This window comes from Triticum dicoccoides, chromosome 5A, assembly GCF_002162155.2.
Source record: "Triticum dicoccoides isolate Atlit2015 ecotype Zavitan chromosome 5A, WEW_v2.0, whole genome shotgun sequence".
NCBI lineage: Eukaryota > Viridiplantae > Streptophyta > Magnoliopsida > Poales > Poaceae > Triticum > Triticum dicoccoides.
In genome coordinates this window covers 417,837,088-417,862,626 of record NC_041388.1, presented here as the reverse complement: position 1 = coordinate 417,862,626, position 25,539 = coordinate 417,837,088, and the positions used below count along the sequence as shown (strand labels likewise).

General features: G+C 45.0%; 1 protein-coding gene across 1 annotated transcript; it reads right to left on the bottom strand.

Annotated features, from left to right (window-relative positions):
• Nucleotides 1-4,954: 4,954 nt before the first annotated feature.
• On the bottom strand, nucleotides 4,955-24,928 carry LOC119297482 (putative cyclin-dependent kinase F-2). Its single transcript, XM_037575257.1, has 2 exons — nucleotides 24,046-24,928; nucleotides 4,955-5,124 (listed from the first exon to the last, which is right to left on the bottom strand). The coding sequence occupies exons 1-2, from the start codon at nucleotides 24,926-24,928 to the stop codon at nucleotides 4,955-4,957; spliced, it is 1,053 nt and encodes a 350-aa protein (XP_037431154.1).
• Between the last annotated feature and the right edge of the window lie 611 nt (nucleotides 24,929-25,539).

The following is a 25,539-nucleotide window of genomic DNA, read 5'->3' as shown; positions in this document are numbered from 1 at the left end:
AGAAAAAAAAGTAAGAGCCTTAAATTAAGAAGATTGTTGTCTTTTGGCCCCTTCAAAGGTGCATACTTTCTCTTTGGCCCTCCCTTTGATTCGCCGCTAGCTCCGCCACTGATCTTGGATTGGATGTCTTGAAGGTCAGCGTGTTAGATTCATTATGAAAGGAAAAAAGTATTTATTTTGTTGCAAACAAATCTCCCAAGAGAGAAGCATGGTCCGGCATCACAACATGTGCATCCACCACTCTTTAACCGAAGGAAAGACGCTCTAGCTAGCCAGACAACTCTGGTTGGGGCCTAGCCAATTTCCTAACATACTCCATGTCTGGATAGAGTTTCGACATTTGAAAAGGAGGTGATATGCAGTCTTCGTCTATCTTACGTAATTGGCAAAGGTCATGGTTACGCCAACCTCTCCAGTCTATTTTATCTGTAGTCCAAACCCTAGGGGCGCAATGCTTCAAGACCAGCTAAGGCATGTCTGAGTTGATGACTCCAGTAGATTGCATCTTACGCAGATTTGGCAGATTACAAACCATCTGACCTGAATTTCCATCTAATTTCATCCATGTTTTCGTGTAGCAAAGTGACCTCCCCCAACTTACTCCACAGAAGGATCCTGCATGTGGTCGTGTAGATTTTTTTGTTGCGTAACACGTTCCCCTACAATGGTGGCCGATGGACTTCGCATGGTAGTGTGGTGTGTCCCGGGGGAAAGCTCTGCCCGATGGTGTCGGTGCCAGTGACGATGACGCTCTTGAGTGTCGATCCCCTTTTTAGGGGTGTCATCGTGGGTTGGCTTCCTCCACCATGGGCTTTGGATGGGAACCCTTGATTTGGCATGCCAGACAGGGCGATGGCTGCATTCTGGCACCGTTCCCTCCTTGGAGGTCCCGTCCATTGAGCAAGGCCCCTCTCTATAGATTATCAAGATTGTGGTTCATGTACGGTAGCTTTCTCTCTTTGTGGTGACGATTCTGTGGTCTTGGTGGCAGTGCTCTCAATGGAAGCTAGGTTCGGCGGGGTCGCTATGTTCGGAGGCCTCCCTTTTGGTCATGGCGTTTTTTCCATCCAGGCACTAGTGAGAGCATACCATCGTCGGATGATGTGACACCCTTCGAGCCGAGCCGAGGGAGCAGGGGGGTCATTTCGACGATGGAACTAGAAGGCGCTCAAGTGCCAGTAAAACCAAGTGATGGTGATGGAATGACCTTTGTTGACGTCTATATTCTTCTCGAGTTTGCCTCGTCTGTTGCTTCAGTCCTCCAATCGCCTATGAGGGCTTTGATGACTCCAAGCAGTGCTCAATTATTTCTTGTTATCTCCTTGGGTCATCTGGGTTCTTTGTTACTCCACCTAAGCACCCTTGTATCTTGCCATTGCCTTTTATTTATGTTGTGGTGTTGTGTTGTTCTGTTAGTTGTAAGGGCTTCGCCAATTTAAAGCCGATCGATAGCCTTTTTTCTCTGAAATAAACATGCGCTCACAAAGTTTGGTTGCTAATGTGAAATAAGGCCTCCCTACAACCAGAATATTTATTATCATGAATGACCAGCCCACGTCTAGGTTATACATGTTACACGTATAACATACAACCCTAATTGTGACACATGCAACAAGTCAAAAAAAGGGGCTCTATTTCATAGGAGCATATGAGGCGCACAGTAAGGAGGGGTGGAAGATTCCGGCCATGCTTTTTTTACCGTTTTGGGGAAGTCCAATGCCTCGCCAAACTTCCTTTTTGACATGTTTCCTTATTAGGAACTTCCAGAAATACATGTAAGATTTTTTTCTTTTAAAAAGAAGATAAGAACAAGAGGCTCACCATGGTGGTGCCAGCAACGAGATCGGCACGGGCGATCGACGACGGTGAGGACAGGGACGGGGACGGGATGGCACCCTACACATGTGCAAACTCTAAGAAGTTAATTTGAGCTCAGACCGTGCACATACACTCCTCCACTAAAACACTTCTAGAGCATTTGAAATGAGCGAAACTAGTAGTGAGAGATGAAAGGATGAAGTTGCTAACCTTTTAGAACACTTGGATAGTTGGTGCATTGTCAAACCTAGACAAATCTTGGGGAAAATGGAGTTTGGAGGTCGATCTTGGAGAGGAGAAAGCTTAAGTGTGGCTCTAGCATTTCACCGAACACCTCGTGTGCATAGGAGGTGAGAACAGAGAAACACACACCTTCCACACGTTGGCTGGCCAAAAAACAGAGGACAGAGCGGGCAGGGGCGACCATATATATAGGCATCTTTTTAGTCTCGGTTGGTGTTTAGAACCAGGACTAAAGCCCCCCCTTTAGTCCCGGTCCAAGGCACCAACCGAACTAAAGAGGTTGGGCTAGGAGCTAGGCCCTTTAGTCCCGGTTGGTGGCTGGAACCGGGACTAAAGGTCCCAGCCAAACCGGGATTGATGCCTGTCGCGGCTCGGCCGGCGTCCTACCCGCTCGAACCGGGATTGATGCTCCCATTAGTCCCGGTTCGTAACACGACCGAGACTGTTGCTCTGATCTAGTAAAAACCAAAGGTATGTTTTCTACTAATGTTATGTTGTTCTGTTGGTTGTAAGGGCTTCACTAGTTTAAAGTCAAGTGATAGCCTTTTTTCTAAAATAAAGGGTCTTTTACATCTGTGTCCCTAACTCGAACCCACTACTCAGATTTGCCCCTAATTTCAATGCCTGCTCAAATTTGCCCCTACGCCGTCAAGTCTCCTTATAGAAATACCCCTCCATGTCATTTCCGTCAGGTCAAAGGGCTTTGACCGTTTTCTGGGCGTTTGTTGGACGTTTTGCCCCTGAAAAAAAGATATAAATTTAAAAAGAAGAGAGAGAGCGCATGCTAGCTTTTGGCCCAGAAAAGCCCAGCCAGCCCAGCCCACTGGATGGTCATCTTCTTCGTCTTCAGAGGCTAAGGGCGTGTCCGGCCGCCCGTTCACCCGAGCGCCGCCGTTAACGTGGCCAACGACGGCAAGAAGCCGGACCGCCGTGTCTGCAAGGCCCGCCGTAGAATAGAGCATCACCACACCGTAGATCTGGACCTCGGGTGCCTTGCAACTACGCAACCGACGAGATCACCGCCACCTCTGCCCACCGGCCGTCGTCTTTGATTTGCTGTCGTACGAGGTCCCTCGGTGCTCCCTTATCGTACAGGAGATCCATACGGTGTTGCGGAACTTCCGGACATGTTGCCGACGAGCTCTTCTTTGTCCATCCGCCTCCCCACGATGCCTTGCTCCGGCGGCCGTAGGCGAGGTCCGTGTGCTCATGCTCGGCCGTCCCCAGACCCTTTGAAGACTCTAGCATGCTCGTAGTGAGACGCTGATGCCGACCCCTCTCCCCCTGATTTCTAGCCCCCTGCCACCTAGCTTTGACCGCCGCCGGCGGTGGCCTAGGCCATGCCCGACACTCTGGCCGTCCCCGCTCGCCCTGCCACTTCTATTCAACGCGGAGCAAGCCCAGGAGCGCAAAGGACCATTCCACTAGTCGTTTGGTCGCCAAAACAGAGCTCCCCTGTCCTCCGCCGTGGCGTGTGCTCGCTGGCGGCTTAACGCCGGTGGTTCGATTAGTACTAATGGGCTTTCTATGACATGTGGGGCCCATTAGCTAGATTAGCACTAATCCTACCGTGTGTTTAATATTATGCTAATTACCGAGAAAAATTGGCAGGCCCTACCAATTAACAGAACTGCTAAACTAATTAAAAATAACTAGACACTTACATGTGGGGTCCCACGTGTAAGTGAGAGAGAGGGTAGAGAGAGTGAGGGGTGAGAGAAACTGTTTTTCCTTTTTATTTTTTTCTCACCTCGGTCCCACTTGTAAGTGACACATGGAGGCAGGGGCAAATTGGCCAAAAAACGCCAGTTAGACGGTCAAACCCCTTTGACCGGACGAAAACGGAACGGAAGGGTATTTCTGTCAGGTCACTTAACAGCGGAGGGGTAAATTTGAGCATGCTTCGAAATTAGGGATAAATCTGAGTAGGTGGTTCGAATTAGGGATAGAAATGCAAATGGCCCTAAAATAAACATGCGCTCACAAAGTTCGATTGCTAATGTGAAATAAGGCCTCCTTACAACCAGAATATGTATTATCATGAATGACAAACCACGTCTAAGTTATACATGACGTATAACATATTAACATACAACCCTAATTGTGACACACATACAACCCTAATTGTGACACACGTAACAAGTCAAAATAGGGGCTCTATTTCATAGGAGCATAGGAGGCGCACAGTAAGGAGGGGCGGAAGATTCCGACCATGCTTTTTTTACCGTGTTGGGAAAGTCCAATGCCTCGGCAAACTTCCCTTTTTGACATGTTTCCTTGTTAGCAACTTCTAGAAATATGTGTCTACAACTTTAAAAAATCCGTCTTTCAGAATTTTAAACTTTAAAAGAATTTCCGTACTTACTTGTAGAGTCTTTTATAGTTCTAAATATTTCCACAAAAATGGAATTTCAATATTTTTGAATTTTTAGAAATTCATACTTTCAAAATACTCAACTTTCAATAACTTTTATAAATTATGAAAATTTGAACCCACAAATTTTGGATGTTCACTTTTTTAGGAACTTCACAAAAAAAAGAAAAAATGAATAAATTCCATGGGCCATGCGGTAGGCCTCCACCCCTCAGCCGGCGCCCGTGTCCTGAAGGTAATCTTCCAACGCGCGCACTTCGTGCGGGCGGCCCTCCTCGGGCCACAACATGTGGCGCCCTCGTAAGGTGCATTCTCTCACTCGTGGCGAACTACGGATGCGTCAGTTTTCAGCCAAAAGATATATTTGACCAACATACAAAATCTCATGCACACTAGTGATCAATGCAATCCAAATCTTTGGAATGAAATCAAAGTACATATACATTCAATTTTGCCACAAACAATTCCAAAAAAATGTGTTAATTGCAGCCGAAAAATAGTCTTCGCAGCAGTTAGAGATCAGGCTGAAGCATCGACGACGGCATTGGCGAACCATGGTCGCCTGACCGCGGTGGTGGCCGACAACCTCTTGTCGATTTTGCACGAGAGGAGCCCCTTGAGGACTTCGAAGCCTTCTTTGGAGATGATGTCCTCGGGAAAGTGCTGACGGAGCTTGTTGAGGGAAAAGACTGTTGGAAATATGCCCTAGAGGCAATAATAAATTAGTTATGATTATATTTCCTTGTTCATGATAATCGTTTATTATCCATGCTAGAATTGTATTGATAAGAAACTCAGATACATGTGTGGATACATAGACAACACCATGTCCCTAGTAAGCCTCTAGTTGACTAGCTCGTTGATCAATAGATGGTTACGGTTTCCTGACCATGGACATTGGATGTCGTTGATAACGGGATCACATCATTGGGAGAATGATGTGATGGACAAGACCCAATCCTAAGCCTAGCACAAAGATCGTGTAGTTCGTATGATAAAGCTTTTCTAATGTCAAGTATCATTTCCTTAGACCATGAGATTGTGCCACTCCCGGATACCGTAGGAATACTTTGGGTGTGCCAAACGTCACAACGTAACTGGGTGGCTATAAAGGTACACTACAGGTATCTCCAAAAATATCTGTTGGGTTGGCACGAATCGAGACTGGGATTTGTCACTCCGTGTAAACGGAGAGGTATCTCTGGGCCCACTCGGTAGGACATCATCATAATGTGCACAATGTGACCAAGGAGTAGATCACGGGATGATATGTTATGGAACGAGTAAAAGAGACTTGCCGGTAACAAGATTGAACAAGGTATCGGGATACCGACGATCGAATCTCGGGCAAGTACAATACCGCTAGACAAAGGGAATTGAATACGGGATTGATCGAATCCTCGACATCGTGGTTCATCCGATGAGATCATCGTGGAACATGTGGGAGCCAATATGGGTATCCAGATCCCGCTGTTGGTTATTGACCGGAGAACGTCTCGGTCATGTCTGCATGGTTCCCGAACCCGTAGGGTCTACACACTTGAGGTTCGATGACGCTAGGGTTATAGGGAATAGATATACGTGGTTACCGAATGTTGTTCGGAGTCCCGGATGAGATCCCGGACCTCACGAGGAGTTCCGGAATGGTTCGGAGGTAAAGATTTATATATGGGAAGTCCTGTTTTGGTTATCGAAAAAGTTTCAGGTTTTACCGGTAGTGTACCGGGACCACCGGAGGGGTCCGGGGGTCCACAAGTGGGGCCACCAGCCCCGGAGGGCTGCATGGGCCAATTGTGGGAGGGGACCAGCTCCAGGTGGGCTGGTGCGCCCCCCACCAAGGCCCAAGGCGCAAGGGAGAGGGAAGGGGGGCAAACCCTAGGGCAGATGGGCCCTGAGGCCCACCCCAGGTGCGCCTCCCCTCTCTCCCCCCTTGGCCGCCCCCCTAGATGGCATCTAGGGCTGGCCGCCACCCCTAGGGGTGGAAACCTAGGTGGGGGCGCAGCCCCTCCCCTCCCCTATATATACTTGAGGTTTTGGGCTGCCAGAGAGATGAATTCTTCCCCTGTTGGTGCAGCCCTACCCCTCTCTCCTCCTCGTCTCTTGTGGTGCTTGGCCAAGCCCTGCTGGAGTACCACGCTCCTCCACCACCACCACGCTGTTGTGCTGCTGCTGGATGGAGTCTTCCTCAACCTCTCCCTCTCTCCTTGCTGGATCAAGGCATGGGAGACGTCATCGGGCTGTACATGTGTTGAACGCGGAGGTGCCGTCCGTTCGGCACTAGGATCTCCGATGATTTGGATCACGACGAGTACGACTCCTTCAACCCCGTTCTCTTGAACGCTTCCGCATAGCGATCTACAAGGGTATGTAGATGCACTCTCCTTCCCCTCGTTGCTGGTTTCTCCATAGATAGATCTTGGTGACACGTAGGAAAATTTTGAATTTCTGCTACGTTCCCCAACAGTGGCATCATGAGCTAGGTCTATTGCGTAGATTCTATGCACGATTAGAACACAAAGTAGTTGTGGGCGTTGATTTTGTTCAATATGCTTACCGTTACTAGTCCAATCTTGTTTCGACGGTATTGTGGGATGAAGCGGCCCGGACCGACCTTACACGTACTCTTACGTGAGACTGGTTCCACCGACTGACATGCACTAGTTGCATAAGGTGGCTGGCGGGTGTCTGTCTCTCCCACTTTAGTCGGATCAGATTCGATGAAAAGGGTCCTTATGAAGGGTAAATAGCAATTGGCATATCACGTTGTGGTTTTTGCGTAGGTAAGAAACGTTCTTGCTAGAAATCCATAGCAACCACGTAAAACATGCAAACAACAATTAGAGGACGTCTAACTTGTTTTTGCAGCATATGCCTTGTGATGTGATATGGCCAAAAGGATGTGATGAATGATATATGTGATGTATGAGATTGATCATGTTCTTGTAATAGGAATCATGACTTGCATGTCGATGAGTATGACAACCGGCAGGAGCCATAGGAGTTGTCTTAATTTATTTATGACCTGCGTGTCAACTTAAACGTCATGTAATTGCTTTACTTTATTGCTAAAGCGTTAGCCATAGTAGTAGAAGTAATAGATGACGAGACAACTTCAAGAAGACACGATGATGGAGATCATGGTGTCATGCCGGTGACAACGATGATCATGGAGCCCCGAAGATGGAGATCAAAAGGAGCAAAATGATATTGGCCATATCATGTCACTATTTGATTGCATGTGATGTTTATCATGTTTTACATCTTATTTGCTTAGAACGACGGTAGCTTAAATAAGATGATCCCTCACTAAAATTTCAAGAAAAGTGTTCCCCCTAACTGTGCACTGTTGCGAAGGTTCGTTGTTTTGAAGCACCACGTGATGATCGGGTGTGATAGATTCTAACGTTCGAATACAACGGGTGTTGACGAGCCTAGCATGTACAGACATGGCCTCGTAACACATGCGAAACACTTAGGTTGACTTGATGAGCCGAGCATGTACAGACATGGCCTCGGAACACGGAAGACCAAAAGGTCAAGCATGAGTCGTATAGAAGATACGATCAACATGAAGATGTTCACCGATGTTGACTAGTCCGTCTCACGTGATGATCGGACACGGCCTAGTTGACTCGGATCATGTAATCACTTAGATGACTAGAGGGATGTCTATCTGAGTGGGAGTTCATAAGATGAACTTAATTATCCTGAACATAGTCAAAAGGTCTTCGCAAATTATGTCGCAGCACGCCTTCAGTTCTACTGTTTAGATATGTTCCTAGAGGAAATTTAGTTGAAAGTTCATAGCAGCAATTATGCGGACTAGGTCCGTAAACTGAGGATTGTCCTCATTGCTTCATAGAAGGCTTATGTCCTTAATGCACCGCTCAGTGTGCTGAACCTCGAACATCGTCTGTGGATGTTGCGAACATCTGACATACACATTTTGATAACTACGTGATAGTTCAGTTAAACGGTTTAGAGTTGAGGCACCGAAGACGGTTTTGAAACGTCGCGAAACATATGAGATGTTTCGAGGGCTGAAATTGGGATTTCAGGCTCGTGCCCACGTCAAGAGGTATAGGACCTCCAACGATTTTCTTAGCCCGCAAACTAAGGGAGAAAAGCTCAATTGTTGAGCTTGTGCTCAGATTGTCTGAGTACAACAATCATTTGAACCGAGCGGGAGTTGATCTTCCAGATGAGATAATGATGTTTCTCCGAAGTCATTACCACCAAGCTGCTAAAGCTTCATGATGAACTATAATATATTAGGGACATATATGATGATCCTTGAGATATTCGCGATGTTGTACACCACAAAAGTAGAAATCAAGACGGAGCATCAATTGTTGATGGTTGGTGAAACCACTAGTTTCAAGAAGGGCAAGGGCAAAAGGGATACTTCATGGAACGGCAAATCAGCTGCTGCTCTAGTGAAGAAACCCAAAGTTGAACCCAAGCCCGAGACTAAGTGCTTCTGTAATAAAGGGAACAACCACTGGAGCAGAATTACCCTAGATACTTGGTAGATGAGAAGGCTGGCAAAGTCGATAGAAGTATATTGGATATACATTGTGTTAATGTGTACTTTACTAGTACTCCTAGTAGCACCAGGGTATTAGATACCGGTTCAGTTGCTAAGTGTTAGTAACTCGAAATAAAAGCTACGGAATAAACGGAGACTAGCTAAAGGTGAGATGACGATATGTGTTGGAAGTATTTCCAAGGTTGATCAAATATCATACGCTCCCTCTACCATCGAGATTGGTGTTTGCGTTGAGCATAGACATGATTGGATTATGTCTATCGCAATACGGTTATTCATTTAAGGAGAATAATGGTTACTCTGTTTATTTGAATAATACCTTCAATGGTCTTACACCTAAAATGAATGGTTTATTGAATCTCGATCGTAGTGATACACATGTTCATGCCAAAATATAGTAATGATAGTACCACCTACTTGTGGCACTGCCACGTAAGTCATATCGGTATAAAACGCATGAAGAAGCTCCATGTTGATGGATCTTTGGGCTCACTCATTTTTTAAAAGGTTTGAGACATGCGAACCATGTCTATTGGTGTATATGCATGAAGAAACTCCATGCAAATGGACCGTTTGGACTCACTTGATTTTGAATCACTTGAGACATGCAAATCATACCACATGGGCAAGATGACTGAAAGCCTCGTTTTCAGTAAATGGAACTAGAAAGCAACTTGTTGGAAGTAATACATTTTGATGTGTGCAGTCCAATGAGTGCTGAGGCATGTAGTGGATATCGTTATGTTCTTACTTCACAGATGATTTGAGTAGATGTTGAGTATATTTACTTGATGAATCACGAGTCTGAATTATTGAAAGGTTCAAGTAATTTCAGGGTGAAGTTGAAAGATCGTCGTGACAAGAGGATAAAAGATCTATGATATGATCATAGAGATGAATATCTGAATTACGAGTTTGGCACAGAATTAAGACATTGTGGAAATTTTTTCACAACTAATACAGCCTGGAACACCATTGTGGAAATTTTTTTCACAACTAATATCCGAACATCATAACTGCACCCTATTGGATATGATGCATACCATGATGTCTCTTATCGAATTACAACAATAGTTTATGGGTTAGGCATTAGAGACAACCACATTCACTTTAAAAGGGGCACCACGTAATTCCGATGAGATGACACCGTATGAACTATGGTTTAGAGAAACCTAAGCTGTCATTTCTTAAAAGTTTGGGGCTGCAACGCTTATGTGAAAAAAGTTTCAAGCTGATAAGCTCAAACCCAAAGCGGATAAATGCATCTTCATAGGACACCCAAAACAGTTGGGTATACCTCCTGTCTCAGATCCGAAAGCAATAAGGGATTGTTTCTAGAATCGGGTCCTTTCTCGAGGAAAAGTTTCTCTCGAAGGAATCGAGTGGGAGGATGGTGGAGACTTGATGAGGTTATTGAACCGTCACTTCAACTAGTGTATAGCAGGGCACAAAGAGTTGTACCTGTGGCACCTACACCAATTGAAGTGGAAGCTTATGATATTGATCATGAGACTTCGGGTCAAGTCACTCCCAAACCTCGTAGGACGACAAGGATGCATACTACTTCAGAGTGGTACGTAATCCTGTCTTGGAAGACATGTTGCTAGACAACAATGAACCTACGAGCTATGGAGAAGCGATGGTGGGCCCGGATTCTGATAAATGGCTCGAGGCCATAAAATCCGAGAGAGGATCCATGTATGAAAATGTAGCGACCCGACCCAAATGGATCAAGTCTCTGTGCTTAAGTGTCATCCCTGGATCGGTATTCTGACACACACAGTACTCGAAGGATTTATAACAGAGGTAAATCACATGTATAAAGTAACGGAAATACTATTACCTCAATCCTTATAGCGGAAGCAACAAGGTTGTGGATTCCCATCAACACCAACAGCAAACTTGAGTGTAGAAATCGTAACCCTAACGTATCACTTACTCGTCATAAGAAATCTGCAACATGAGACGTTGCAGCCCGAAACGGGTCAGTACATTGAATGTACTGGCAAATTCACACCATAGAGAAAATGATGAACAATGGCTATCACTACATGCATATTTGGCTGGTGGAAAAGCTCTATGGTTATAAGGTTTTTGCGTAAAGCCAATTTTTCCCTACTGCAAAGGAATACATTTTAATTAACTATCATGGTGGTTGTTGAACATTGAGAATGGTTGACAGCATTCTCAATCCCAATTAAGTAACATCATTAAACCCAACAATATTCATTTAAAGTAACATGATGAGATCAACAGGATAATCCAAGAACTAGATACTCAAGATGTCCATAACCGGGGACACGGCTAATCATGATTAGTTTATACACTCTGCAGAGGTTTGCGCACTTTTTCCCACATGACTCGATCGCCTCCGTTTGTTTTCTCGCACTACATGGTGTTTGAGAAACGGATGACCGAGACATAGTCTTTCAGAAGCGCTAGCACCTTACATGTGGGGTAGACCGTACCACCTACAACCCCTACATCTACTAGTCCACCCCGTAAGAGTTCGCACAACTTAGTCAACTATGCCAGAGCCCATAGTAGCATGTGGCTGCACACGGAAGTTTCTAGCATGAATTATCTTATGATCCCTTTGAGCCTGGGTGGCGGTCCAAAATAAAACAGGCAAGTCCTGATAGACATCAGGTGCCTCAATCCACCCAGATGTGTGTTTAAGTGGCCACCTTAGATAAACCATTAAAATTAATAAACTCACATCTGTCATGGATATCACTCACCCAATCCACGTCTACTAGCATAGCATGGCATAATAAGCAAACGTAGAAGTAAGTCCCAAAGGTTTCATAATAATACAGGTAATAGGTACTACCTCATCTACTTCCCATCCCACAATTTAATTAGATCCTAATCATGCAATGTGTGAGGATTGATCTAATGCAATAAAACATGGGTTGTAGAAAAGGTATGATCAAAGTGTGAACTTGCCTGCAATGTTGATGAAGATGATTCGCACTCAAAATCTTGATAGATCTACTCGTCACACTCCGGTCAATCTATCGTAAGCAAGCAATAGTAACCACACATAAGCAATCACTCAAAAGATCAGAAAGATCGAAGAAGACGATTCGGAAACACCAAAACCAAGCAAATAACTCTTGCAACATAAAACAATTTCTAACAGTACCAAAATTATGTGAATTTGGCCTTATTAGAATGTTTAGGTCAAGAGCTTCGATTTGCCAAAAGAATCAACTCAAACGGAGTTACGGAACTCAAGTTATGATCAAACAAAGTTTGAATTCAAATCTGATCTAATTCAAATTTTAAAATTTTCAAAAACATGTATGAGTTGGATTACTGGATAGAGGAGATCATAACAAAGACGAGGGCGTTGGTTTCGTTGGATTTGGACTAACGAGTAAAAAGTAGTGATAGATTGAAGTACAGGGAGTAAACTGTGAAGAAAATTACCACGAATAGGTCCCTGGCCGAAATTAATAAAAAAATAAAATTTCTACAGAACGAGCGTTCGCTACAGAAGCATATGTGACGAATTCGTTCACTACAGAGGCTAAACGAATGAACATTCGCTACATAAGTAAATCTAAACAAAATCGTTTTTTTATAAAAACCGATCTAACTAACCAAAAAAACGAAATAAAAACCGTTCTAGAGTTTTACCGTTCGGGGCGGTTTCCGTTGGAAAACCGGCGGCGAACTCCGGCGGCTTCCGGCGAGGTCCGGGCTGCGTGACGCGGGCGGCGGTGGATGCGGCGCGGGGCAGCGTGGCAGCGAGGCGAGCAGGCGGGCGCGGCGCGGTGGCAAAGCAAGGCGGCGGCGTGCAGGCGGTGACGGCGAGTGGAGCGGTGGCGGCGGCGATCTGCGGCTGCGGCGGCGACCTGCGGGGCGGCGGCGAGACGCGAGGAGGTGGAACGGGGAGAGAGAGGGCGGCGGCCTCGCCTTTTTAAAGGTAGGGGCGCTGCTTGGGAAGGGGTAGGAGGAGGCGGGGCGGCGTCGGTCTCCGGGAGGAGTCCCGATCGGGGACGGAGGTGGAAGGCGGCGCGGCTGGGCTGGGCCTGGCTGGCTAGCTGGGCCGGCTCAGTCGGGGAGAAGTTTTTTTTTTAAACATTTTTTTTCAGAGAACTAAAATACTAAAAACAAAATAAATAAAAATATTATATAGGCATATAATATATCAAAATTTTCAGAAAAAGATTTCCAACAACATGAACATTTTTCTAGCATTAAATAAAATACACACAAATTCTAATAATTCAAAGAGTGCTACTGGTCTATTAAAATCCAACAAAAATCATTTTTAAAATACCAAAATGATTTCAAATTAATTTTTCTCCAATTTTCTATTGTAGGGAATCATGTTACCCTAATTTCCATATATTTTATTTTTGGAGAAAAATAATTTGAATAAAACTCAAATAAATCCAAATTGAAAATAAAATTAAAAGAACTTTGGATTTAATTCTTTGAAACTCCCAACTCATATTTCATATAATTTGAAGAAGTCATTTTATCTTCTCTCGTGAAAATCATTGAGTTGCTTAAAGTTTCTAAATTGAAATATTTTCCAAATGAAATTCAAATATTTTCAAATACCCTTTCATTTAATTTTTTTAAATGGAAGAAGTCATGTCATCTTCGCTCAAGGGTTTTGTATTTGAAAAGAATTTGAATTCATGGAGAGCAAAATGCAAAAATGAAAGTTTGGGAAAGTCCCTTTATTCCCTCTCATTTAACTTTCAAAAAGTTTCGAATTTCACTCACTTTTAGACAAACAATCAAATCTATCTATTTATTTTAACATTCCAAAATTTAGAATTTTGGGATGTTACAAACCTACCACCCTTCAAATGAATCTTGTCCTCGAGATTCGGAGAGGCTAGCAAGAAAAAGGTTAGGGTTTGGGGTCTCCTCAAAATCCATCAATCATCACAGGGGTCTGGGGTGCTACCACCCTTAGAAGCATGGTTACAGCTCCATCGAAACTCATATACTTCATCCATATTGTTAACAGTGTCGGTCTTCTTAGATCTTCAGGATAATTCCTTATCTGGGCTCTTCCGGTAGTGGCATAACCTTTTCCTCAATTTTTCTGTACTTTCATCCTGGTAAGGTTATTCCGAGACTGGGTCTTCTTAGCTGACTGGTCTGGCGCCAAAACTAAACAACTATCGATATCTCATGGTGGTCAACAATTTGTGGTTTCTCCTGCAGGAAATGGGTCTGGGTTGATCCTCACCGTATAACCTACGGTTGGCAAAAAGCTGCCGTGTACAAGGGAAAAATTCTTATACCATTCTAAGGTTTAACAAGGTTTAATATCGTCATCTCTCTACTATAGGCAAGTCACTCAGATTTACCATCCCATATAGCAAGGCGAATAATAAGAGTAAGTCGGTATGGTGATCAATCCATCCCGCACCCAAATCATTACCTTGTATACGGTTTAGTGGATCTCGCATTCTAACACTCGGTCATCCTCACAAGCATTGCAGAATTTCTCTTGTCGACGAACCAAGTTCGGATATATCCATAGATTCTGCAAGCCAAACAAACATCTAACGTTCCTTCACAACTCTCAGGTTTTGCGTTACTCCTATAAAATCATCTATCGACAAAGGTATATCCACTTCCAGGGTTTTTCCTTCAGCAAGAATGTGCTTGCTTCTCGGCAGGTCCTGGGGTATGTGGGTTATGGCCCATCTCATCACTTGTAGTCCTTGAACTTATCATCGGGCAACTGATCATTATTCCAACTTCCTAGTATTCTTAAATCCATCCAATTGTACTGTCTTCCTTCCTTCTATTGACACCAAACTAGGACATGATTACTCAGACTTGTCATGGGGTTGCCATTGCTCCATATTACCAACATCATACCTCCTTTATATCCAATAGTACTTCATCTCTTCATCCTCGTGGGATTTTCCCACATACCGAGGTAAAAACTTATACTTATGAAGTCCATACTCTACTTCGTGGAACATCGTTATCCTTTCCAGGGTCAAGCGTCCTTACAGGGGAATATTGGCCATCTCTGCATGGCACTTCTTCAACTGGGAAACGTGAAACACATCCTGAACTCCTGATAGTCCTTCGGGTAATTCCAACTTGTAGGCCACTGCTCTCATACGCTCCAAAACTCGGTATGGTCCTACAAATCTCGGGGCTAACTATCCCTTAACTCCAAATCGTTTAACTCCACGCAGAGGGGTCACACGAAGACATGCTCTATCTCCAATTTCATAGACTACCTCCTTGAGTTTTGAGTCTACATAACTATTCTGTCTGGACTGAGCTACCTTCAGTCTATCTCGAATCAACTTAACATTCTCTTCTGACTCCTTTGATCAACTTTGGTCCAAACAACTGTCGGTCTCCAACTTCATCCCACATACTCTTGGGGCATCACACATATCGAGACAAAACTCGTATTCATTTTGTCCGAAATCCATTACAGGGTACTACCACCCTTAAAATGCACAAATCTTCCATAGACCATATTTCTTTTATCCTCAAAAGTGGTCAAAATCCTTCTTCATAGAGTAACAACTCATAAAATCCATATCAGTACCACGATGCTACTTTATTCATTCTCAAATGATTACAATTCTCTCGCTTCTCCATTACATGTCTCAACTCAACACCTCAATATGAAGGGAAAATGTTCTCACTACTACTACTATATTTCTTCTGTTGCAAACTCAACTATCTTGCGCAAGTTTCCTTCTCCTTGGGGCATTCTCTGGAAAAGTGCCCTGCTCCATTACAACTAAAACGTATTACTTCTGACAAGTATCGAGGTTTCCTTTTTGGGCAACTATTGAGGTAGTGCCCTGACTCCTTGCACCTGTAACAGGTGACATGACTCAGATCCTTCCTGGAATCCAATCTACTTCTCTTTCTGGACTTTTCCATTCCCAATCATGGCTTCTATTTCCTGTGGGTCATATTCTACTTCCTCTGTCGGGAATTCTACTAGATCCCCATTCAAACAATTTTGGAAGATGTGTCCTTCTTCTCCGCATGAATAGCTTGACTTGGTGCAGGGTTTAATTGGTTCTTCTTTGGGTGTGTCCTCCACCTCTTCCTTCATCACAGGTTCTTCTAGACTTTCCATAAAGGCTCCTTTCATTACTTCTTCCTTCTGCTGGATGGTTCGTTGTACCATGGGGTAAATGTGACACTGAGCAGGATAGTGGGTAGTCCCTTCACACAAGAAACAAGTAATCTGCCTAGTTGGGCATTCTTCAACTGGGTGACTTCCTTCACAGTTAGGGCATTCATCCTTGTGTTCTTTATGGGTGTATCCTATTTCTCCACAAATCTTGCATGCACAAGGTTTCTTCATATCCTTTCCATAAGGTTTCAACTTCTGGGACACAATCCTAGACTTGGGCAGAGTCAACTTAAAATCTTTCCAAGTGGTTACTCCTTGCCATCCATTGATGGTTTGGTACATCCTCCACCAAATAGCAGCACCTCTTCAAAGCATTGAAGAGCATGCTAGGTGATATCCTTTCTGACTATAGGGTTATTCTTCATGTGATCCTCCATGTTCTGAATCCATCGGTCTGTCTCCAACTGACTCATCGGTCTAGAAAATACAAGCTCATCTCCATTCATCCTCTATTGGGTCCATGGGTTTGGGGTAAGATAAGAGAGATAGAGAGGGATACACACAATACAAACAAAAGTTTTGAAAAGACAGATTTTATTGTGGCTGTCAGAAAAACAACAAACAAATGACAGCTCACAATCGTCGCATCTAACGTGGGTATAAAACAGGGGTTTGGTCTTCTAAGGGTCAATAAATCTTCAAAATCGCCAACTCTTCAAGTCTTGTTTATGTCTCCAATGGCTTCTTGCCATCGTGCTTGTCCTTCTCCAGCTCTTTTGCCAGATCATCTCTATTGACGTGAAGTCTCTCACGATGTCCTTTAATGTTCCGGAGTTGCACCTCAAACTTCTGGTGTCAACATCCTTCACATGAACCATGGTCATACTATCCTTTAGTTCTTGACAATTCTCTGGTATCTCGAGGTTGTAGCTCCTCCAGCTTGGCTACTCTCATCTTCAGGATCCTGAGTTCCTCATGAAATACTTCCTTGTCTAATACAACTTCCTGGAGCTCCATTTCAAACTTCTTGATGTACTACTCCAGATCTTGGTGATACACCAGCTAAGTTTAAAACTGCATCCTTTGCTGATAGATGCTCCATCAGCCTTCTACCTTCCAATCCTTCCGAAGGAATGCATGCTTAGCTCAGCTCGGTGACCACAGTATCAACGGTGATGACATCACGGATAACGTTTCAGCCCTTGTCATTGACATGAGCTATCCTGCCAGTTGATATCTCCTTCCTTAGGGTTTTCTTTGACAAAACTTCGAGTTCTCATGCTCCTTGTTTCAGTCTTTCTCCGATACACCTTGATTCTCGGGTATTGACATCTTCCATAATCTGTCAAGTTCCATAAGGGTAGCCTTCCTAGGTCATACAAATCTGGGAATTCTTCAGAGCCTTCCAATTCTACTTGTCTTCGGCCTTCAACCATTGTAGTTTCCATTATTCAGATGCACGGAAAATACTCTTAGTTGTCCGATATCTCATACTTCTTGGGGTGGTCTCATCAGTCGAATCTTCGTGGGGTCAAAAGGGGAAAGGGGTATGGTCTCACTAAAATGGAGTATTTGAATAAGCTCAGAAGAGAAGAGAGGTAAAAGATCTTTTTGAAAGGGAAAGTTGTAGAGAAAAATCTTTGCTATGGGCTTGCCAGTTTCTAGGGTCACGTCCTACAGTCAACATGTGCTCTGATACCATCTTGTAGCGACCCGACCCGAATGGATCAAGTCTCTGTGCTTAAGTGTCATCCCTGGATCGGTATGCTGACACACACAGTACTCGAAGGATTTATAACAGAGGTAAATCACATGTATAAAGTAACGTAAATACTATTACCTCAATCCTTATAGCGGAAGCAACAAGGTTGTGGATTCCCATCAACACCAATGGCAAAGTTGAGTGTAGAAATCGTAACCCTAACGTATCACTTACTCGTCGTAAGAAATCTGCAACATGAGACGTTGCAGCCCGAAACGGGTCAGTACATTGAATGTACTGGCAAATTCACACCATAGAGAAAATGATGAACAATGGCTATCACTACATGCATATTTGGCTGGTGGAAAAGCTCTATGGTTATAAGGTTTTTGCGTAAAGCCAATTTTTCCCTACTGCAAAGGAATTCATTTTAATTAACTATCATGGTGGTTGTTGAACATTGAGAATGGTTGACAGCATTCTCAATCCCAATTAAGTAACATCATTAAACCCAACAATATTCATTTAAAGTAACATGATGAGATCAACAGGATAATCCAAGAACTAGATACTCAAGATGTCCATAACCGGGGACACGGCTAATCATGATTAGTTTATACACTCTGCAAAGGTTTGCGCACTTTTCCCCACATGACTCGATCGCCTCCGTTTGTTTTCTTGCACTACATGGTGTTTGAGAAATGGATGACCGAGACAGAGTCTTTCAGAAGCGCTAGCACCTTATATGTGGGGTAGACCGTACCACCTACAACCCCTACATCTGCTAGTCCACCCCGTAAGAGTTCGCACAACTTAGTCAACTATGCCAGAGCCCATAGTAGCATGTGGCTGCACACGGAAGTTTCTAGCATGAATTATCTTATGATCCCTTTGAGCCTGGGTGGCGGTCCAAAATAAAACAGGCAAGTCCTGATAGACATCAGGTGCCTCAATCCACCCAGATGTGTGTTTAAGTGGCCACCTTAGATAAACCATTAAAATTAATAAACTCACATCTGTCATGGATATCACTCACCCAATCCACGTCTACTAGCATAGCATGGCATAATAAACAAACGTAGAAGTAACTCCCAAAGGTTTCATAATAATACAGGTAATAGGTACTACCTCATCTACTTCCCATCCCACAATTTAATTAGATCCTAATCATGCAATGTGTGAGGATTGATCTAATGCAATAAAACATGGGTTGTAGAAAAGGTATGATCAAAGTGTGAACTTGCCTGCAATGTTGATGAAGATGATTCGCACTCAAAATCTTGATAGATCTACTCATCACACTCCGGTCAATCTATCGTAAGCAAGCAATAGTAACCACACATAAGCAATCACTCAAAAGATCAGAAAGATCGAAGAAGACGATTCGGAAACACCAAAACCAAGAAAATAACTCTTGCAACATAAAACAATTTCTAACAGTACCAAAATTATGTGAATTTGGCCTTATTAGAATGTTTAGGTCAAGAGCTTCGATTTGCAAAAAGAATCAACTCAAACAGAGTTACGGAACTCAAGTTATGATCAAACGAAGTTTGAATTCAAATCTGATCTAATTCAAATTTTAAGCTTTTCAAAAACATGTTTGAGTTGGATTACTGGATAGAGGAGATCATAACAAAGACGGGGGCGTTGGTTTCGTTGGATTTGGACTAACGAGTAAAAAGTAGTGATAGATTGAAGTACATGGACTAATCTATGAAGAAAATTACCACGAATAGGTCCCTGGCCGAAATTAATAAAAAAAGAAAAATTTCTACAGAACGAGCATTCGCTACAGAAGCATATGTGACGAATTCGTTCACTACAGAGGCTAAACTAATGAACGTTCGCTACATAAGTAAATCTAAACAAAACCGTTTTTTTTATAAAAACCGATCTAACTAACCAAAAAAAACGAAATAAAAACCGTTCTAGAGTTTTACCGTTCGGGGCGGTTTTCCGTTGCAAAACCGGCGGCGAACTCCGGCGGCTTCCGGCGAGGTCCGGGCTGCGTGACGCGGGCGGCGGTGGATGCGGCGCGGGGCAGCGCGGCAGCGAGGCGAGCAGGCGGGCGCGGCGCGGTGGCAAAGCGAGGCGGCGGCGTGCAGGTGGTGACGGCGAGTGGAGCGGCGGCGGCGGCGATCTGCGGCTGCAGCGGCGATCTGCGGGGCGGCGGCGAGACGCGAGGAGGAACGGGGAGAGAGAGGGCGGCGGCCTCGCCTTTTTAAAGGCAGGGGCGCTGCTTGGGGAAGGGGTAGGAGGAGGCGGGGCGGCGTCGGTCTCCGGGAGGAGTCCCGATCGGCGACAGAGGTGGAAGGCGGCATGGCTGGGCTGGGCCTGGCTGGCTAGCTGGGCCGGCCCAGTCAGGGAGAAGTTTTTTTTTAAACATTTTTTTCAGAGAACTAAAATACTAAAAACAAAATAAATAAAAATATTATATAGGCATATAATATATCAAAATTTTTAGAAAAAGATTTCCAACAACATGAACATTTTTCTAGCATGAAATAATATACACGCAAATTCTAATAATTCAAAGAGTGCTACTGGTCTATTAAAATCCAACAAAAATCAGTTTTAAAATACCAAAATGATTTCAAATTAATTTTTCTCCAATTTTCTATTGTAGGGAATCATGTTACCCTAATTTCCATATATTTTATTTTTGGAGAAAAATAATTTGAATAAAACTCAAATAAATCCAAATTGAAAATAAAATTAAAAGAACTTTGGATTGAATTCTTTGAAACTCCCAACTCATATTTCATATAATTTGAAGAAGTCATTTTATCTTCTCTCGTGAAAATCATTGAGTTGCTTAAAGTTTCTGAATTGGAAATATTTTCCAAATGAAATTCAAATATTTTCAAATACCCTTTCATTTAATTTTTTTAAATGGAAGAAGTCATATCATCTTCGCTCAAGGGTTTTGTATTTGAAAAGAATTTGAATTCATGGAAAGCAAAATGCAAAAATGAAAGTTTGGGAAAGTCCTTTTATTCCCTCTCATTTAACTTTCAAAAAGTTTCGAATTTCACTCACTTTCAGACAATCAATCAAACAATCAATCAAATCTATCTATTTATTATAACATTCCAAAATTTAGAATTTTGGGATGTTACAGAAAACAAAGTGTAGACTTTGGCAGAACGGCTCGATGGTCGTAAGATTGTTGAGTACAGATGGATTTTTTAAAAGGAAGACGGACAATGATGGTAAGTATCACCATTAAGAAAGCTCGACTTGTCATTAAGATTTTTTCCGACAAGTTCAAGGAGTTGACTATGATGAGACTTTCTCACTCGTAGAGATGCTAAGAGTCTGTTGGAATTATATTAGCGATTACTGCATTATTTATGAAATCTTGCTGATAGGATGTCAAAACATTGTTTCCTCGACGATTTTCTTGAGGAAAGGTTGTATGTGATACAACCGGAAGGTTTTGTAAATCCTGAAAGATGCTAATAAGTATGCAAAGCTCCAGCAATCCTTCTAAGGACTGGAGTAAGCATCTCGGAGTTGGAATGTATGCTTGGATGAGATGATCAAAGATTTTGGGTATGTACAAAGTTTATGAGAAACTTGTATTTCCAAAGAAGTGAGTGGGAGCACTATACAATTTCTGATGAGTATATGTTGTTGACATATTGTGGATCAGAAATGATGTAGAATTTCTGGAAAGCATATAGGGTTATTTGAAAAGTGTTTTTCAATAGAAAACCTGGATTAGGCTACTTGAACATTGAGCATCTAGATCTATGAGGATAGATCAAAAATGCTCAATGGTACTTTCAAATGAGCACATACCTTGACATGATCTTGAAAGTGTTCAAGATGGATCAGTTAAAGAAGGAGTTCTTGCCTGATTTGTAAGGTATGAAGTTAAGACTTAAAGCTCGACCACGGCAGAAGAAAGAGAAAGGACGAATGTCGTCCCCTATGCTTTTGTCATAGGCTCTATACGGTATGCCATGCTGAGTACCGCACCTAATGTGTGCCTTGCCACATGTCTGGCAAGAGGGTACAAAGGTGATCCAGGAGTGGATCACTATATAGCGGTCAAAATTGTCCTTGGGGTAATAAGGACATGTTTCTCGATTATGGTGGTGATAAAGAGTTCGGCGTAAAGGGTTACATCGATGCAAGTTTTAACACCTATCTGAATGACTCTGAGTAGCAAACCGGATACGTATAGTGGAGCAACCATTTGGAATAGCTCCAAGTGGAGCGTGGAAGCATCATTTATAATATGACCTAGAGATTTGCGAAGTACATACGGATCTGAATGTTGCAGACCCGATGACTAAAACCTCTCTCACAAGCAAAAGATGATCAAACCCAGAACTCATTGAGTCTTAATGACATGATGATGTGAACTAGTTTAGCGACACTAGTAAACTCTTGGATGTTGGTCACATGGCGATGTGACCTGTGAGTGTTAATCACATGACGATGTGAACTAGATTATTGACTCTAGTGCAAGTGGGAGACTGTTGGAAATATGCCCTAGAGGCAATAATAAATTAGTTATTATTATATTTCCTTGTTCATGATAATCGTTTATTATCCATGCTAGAATTGTATTGATAAGAAACTCAGATACATGTGTGGATACATAGACAACACCATGTCCCTAGTAAGCCTCTAGTTGACTAGCTCGTTGATCAATAGATGGTTATGGTTTCCTGACCATGGACATTGGATGTTGTTGATAACGGGATCACATCATTGGGAGAATGATGTGATGGACAAGACCCAATCCTAAGCCTAGCACAAAGATCGTGTAGTTCGTATGCTAAAGCTTTTCTAATGTCAAGTATCATTTCCTTAGACCATGAGATTGTGCAACTCCCGGATACCGTAGGAATACTTTGGGTGTGCCAAACGTCACAACGTAACTGGGTGGCTATAAAGGTACACTACAGCTATCTCCGAAAGTGTCTGTTGGGTTGGCACGAATCGAGACTGGGATTTGTCACTCCGTGTAAACGGAGAGGTATCTCTGGGCCCACTCGGTAGGACATCATCATAATGTGCACAATGTGACCAAGGAGTTGATCACGGGATGATGTGTTACGGAACGAGTAAAAGAGACTTGCCGGTAACAAGATTGAACAAGGTATCGGGATACCGACGATCGAATCTCGGGCAAGTACAATACCGCTAGACAAAGGGAATTGAATACGGGATTGATCGAATCCTCGACATCGTGGTTCATCCGATGAGATCATCGTGGAACATGTGGGAACCAATATGGGTATCCAGATCCCGCTGTTGGTTATTGAACGGAGAACGTCTCGGTCATGTCTACATGGTTCCCGAACCCGTAGGGTCTACACACTTAAGGTTCGATGATGCTAGGGTTATAGGGAATAGATATACGTGGTTACTGAATGTTGTTAGGAGTCCCGGATTAGATCCCGGACCTCACGAGGAGTTCCGGAATGGTCCAAAGGTAAAGATTTATATATGGGAAGTCTTGTTTTGGTTACCGGAAAAGTTTCGGGTTTTACCGGTAGTATACCGGGACCACCGGAGGGGTCCGGGGGTCCACCAAGTGGGGCCACCAGCCCCGGAGGGCTGCATGGGCCAAGTGTCGGAGAGGACCAGCCCCAGGTGGGCTGGTGCGCCCCCCCCACCAAGGCCCAAGGCGCAAGGGAGAGGGAAGGGGGGCAAACCCTAGGGCAGATGGGCCCTGAGGCCCACCCCAGGTGCGCCTCCCCTCTCTCCCCCCTTGGCCGCCCCCCCTAGATGGGATCTAGGGCTGGCCGCCACCCCTAGGGGTGGAAACCTAGGTGGGGGCGCTGCCCCTCCCCTCCCCTATATATACTTGAGGTTTTGGGCTGCCAGAGAGACGAATTCTTCCCCTGTTGGTGCAGCCCTACCCCTCTCTCCTCCTCATCTCTTGCGTTGCTTGGCAAAGCCCTGCTGGAGTACCACGCTCCTCCACCACCACCACACTGTTGTGCTGCTACTGGATGGAGTTTTCCTCAACCTCTCCCTCTCTCCTTGCTGGATCAAGGCATGGGAGACGTTACCGGGCTGTACGTGTGTTGAACGCGGAGGTGCCGTCCGTTCCGCACTAGGATCTCCGGTGATTTGGATCACGACGAGTACGACTCCTTCAACCCCGTTCTCTTGAACGCTTCCGCATAGCGATCTACAAGGGTATGTAGATGCACTCTCCTTCCCCTCGTTGCTGGTTTCTCCATAGATAGATCTTGGTGACACGTAGGAAAATTTTGAATTTCTGCTACGTTCCCCAACAATGACATGCGGCGGCGTCACCAGCTTTCCGGGGAGCAGCAATGACTCATAGGCTGGCCAGATGGTGAACAATGGCACGCCGAGAACGCGAAAGATGGCGAGGAGCTGCTGGGCTTCGTCGTCCCCGTCGAAGAGCGGCTTCCAGGAGAGGAGCTCGGCCATGACGCAGCCGAGGGACCACATGTCAACCGTGGCGTTGTAGTCGGTTTTGCCAAGGAGCATCTCCGGCGCCATGTACCGGCGTGTGCCGTGCTGGCCGTACGGCGCGGGCTCGGACACGGACACCGCGAGCCCTAGGTCGCAGATCTTGACGTTGCTGATGCCGTCCGCGCCGACGAGGATGTTCCCCGGCTTGATGTCGCAGTGGATGATGCAGAGCCCATGCATGTGCTTGGTGGCGCCGAGGAGCTGCTCCATGATGCAGCGCACGTCGGCCTCGGGGAACGGCTGGCCGCGCCGGTGCCCGTGGAGGACGTGGTGCAGGCTGGGCCCGACGCACTCCATCACGACGAAGAGCTTCCCGGCGAAGGGGTCGAGCGAGAGCGCCCGAAGCTCGACGATGGCGCGGTGGCGGTGACACGCCGCGAGGAAGGCCGCCTCGCGCAGCGTGCGGGCGTCGGCGCAGCCGCAGGCGATGCCGGCGGCCTCGTGCGCGCAGGGGAGCGGCTTCTTGACAGCGACGATCCAGCCGTGGGTGAGGTGGTGCGCCTCGACGACACCGCCGTAGCCGCCCTCGCCGAGCACACGTGTCTCCTGGTAGTCGGTGGAGCTCCAGTAGCGCACCCTCTTGCAGAAGGTGAGCATCGGGGCGCCGCCGTTCGTGTCCACTTTGAAGTCGGGGTGGTCGCCGGGGAAGACGCGCTTGACGGCCATCGGGAGGAGGAGGTCGATGGAGGAAGCGCGGCCGAAAAGGAAAGGAAACGAGGAGCGGATATATTGAGGCGTCAGCGAGACGTGCTCGACTTGAGTGGTCCCCGGACTCGACGAGGTCAACGTGCTACAAGACTGCGATGGAAGCATGTACGCGTTCGGATTCGTAGCCCGAGACGAAGTGGAAACTGGAAACGGGAGGAAAAAAGGGACTGCCTCCAATTTCAATTTTACTCCATGCTGTCAATTATGATCCGGGTTTTCATTCTCTCCTCTGTCATTTTGATCGACGTTTTTTCTTTGTTTTCACTCTCCCGCTATTCGGTTCGCGTCGCTCACCGCTATTGTCGACCCTCGTGCGCCTCTACTCCGACACCATCGTGACCGGCCGGCTTCTTCACCGACCCAGTGGCATCGCGCCACAGGCGGCCCCTTACGGCCGTCGTGTGTGCGCTGTCCTACCCGTCGATCTACGTCGACCATCTCCGCCCTTTCCGACCCGGACACCTGCATCTCCTCCACCTGGCGGCCGCGCGCCATGCGGTAACCAATCATAGCCGGCGCTCGCGCTCCGGCCCGCCAATCGTTCCACGCCACCCGTCTCCGCCGCGTCT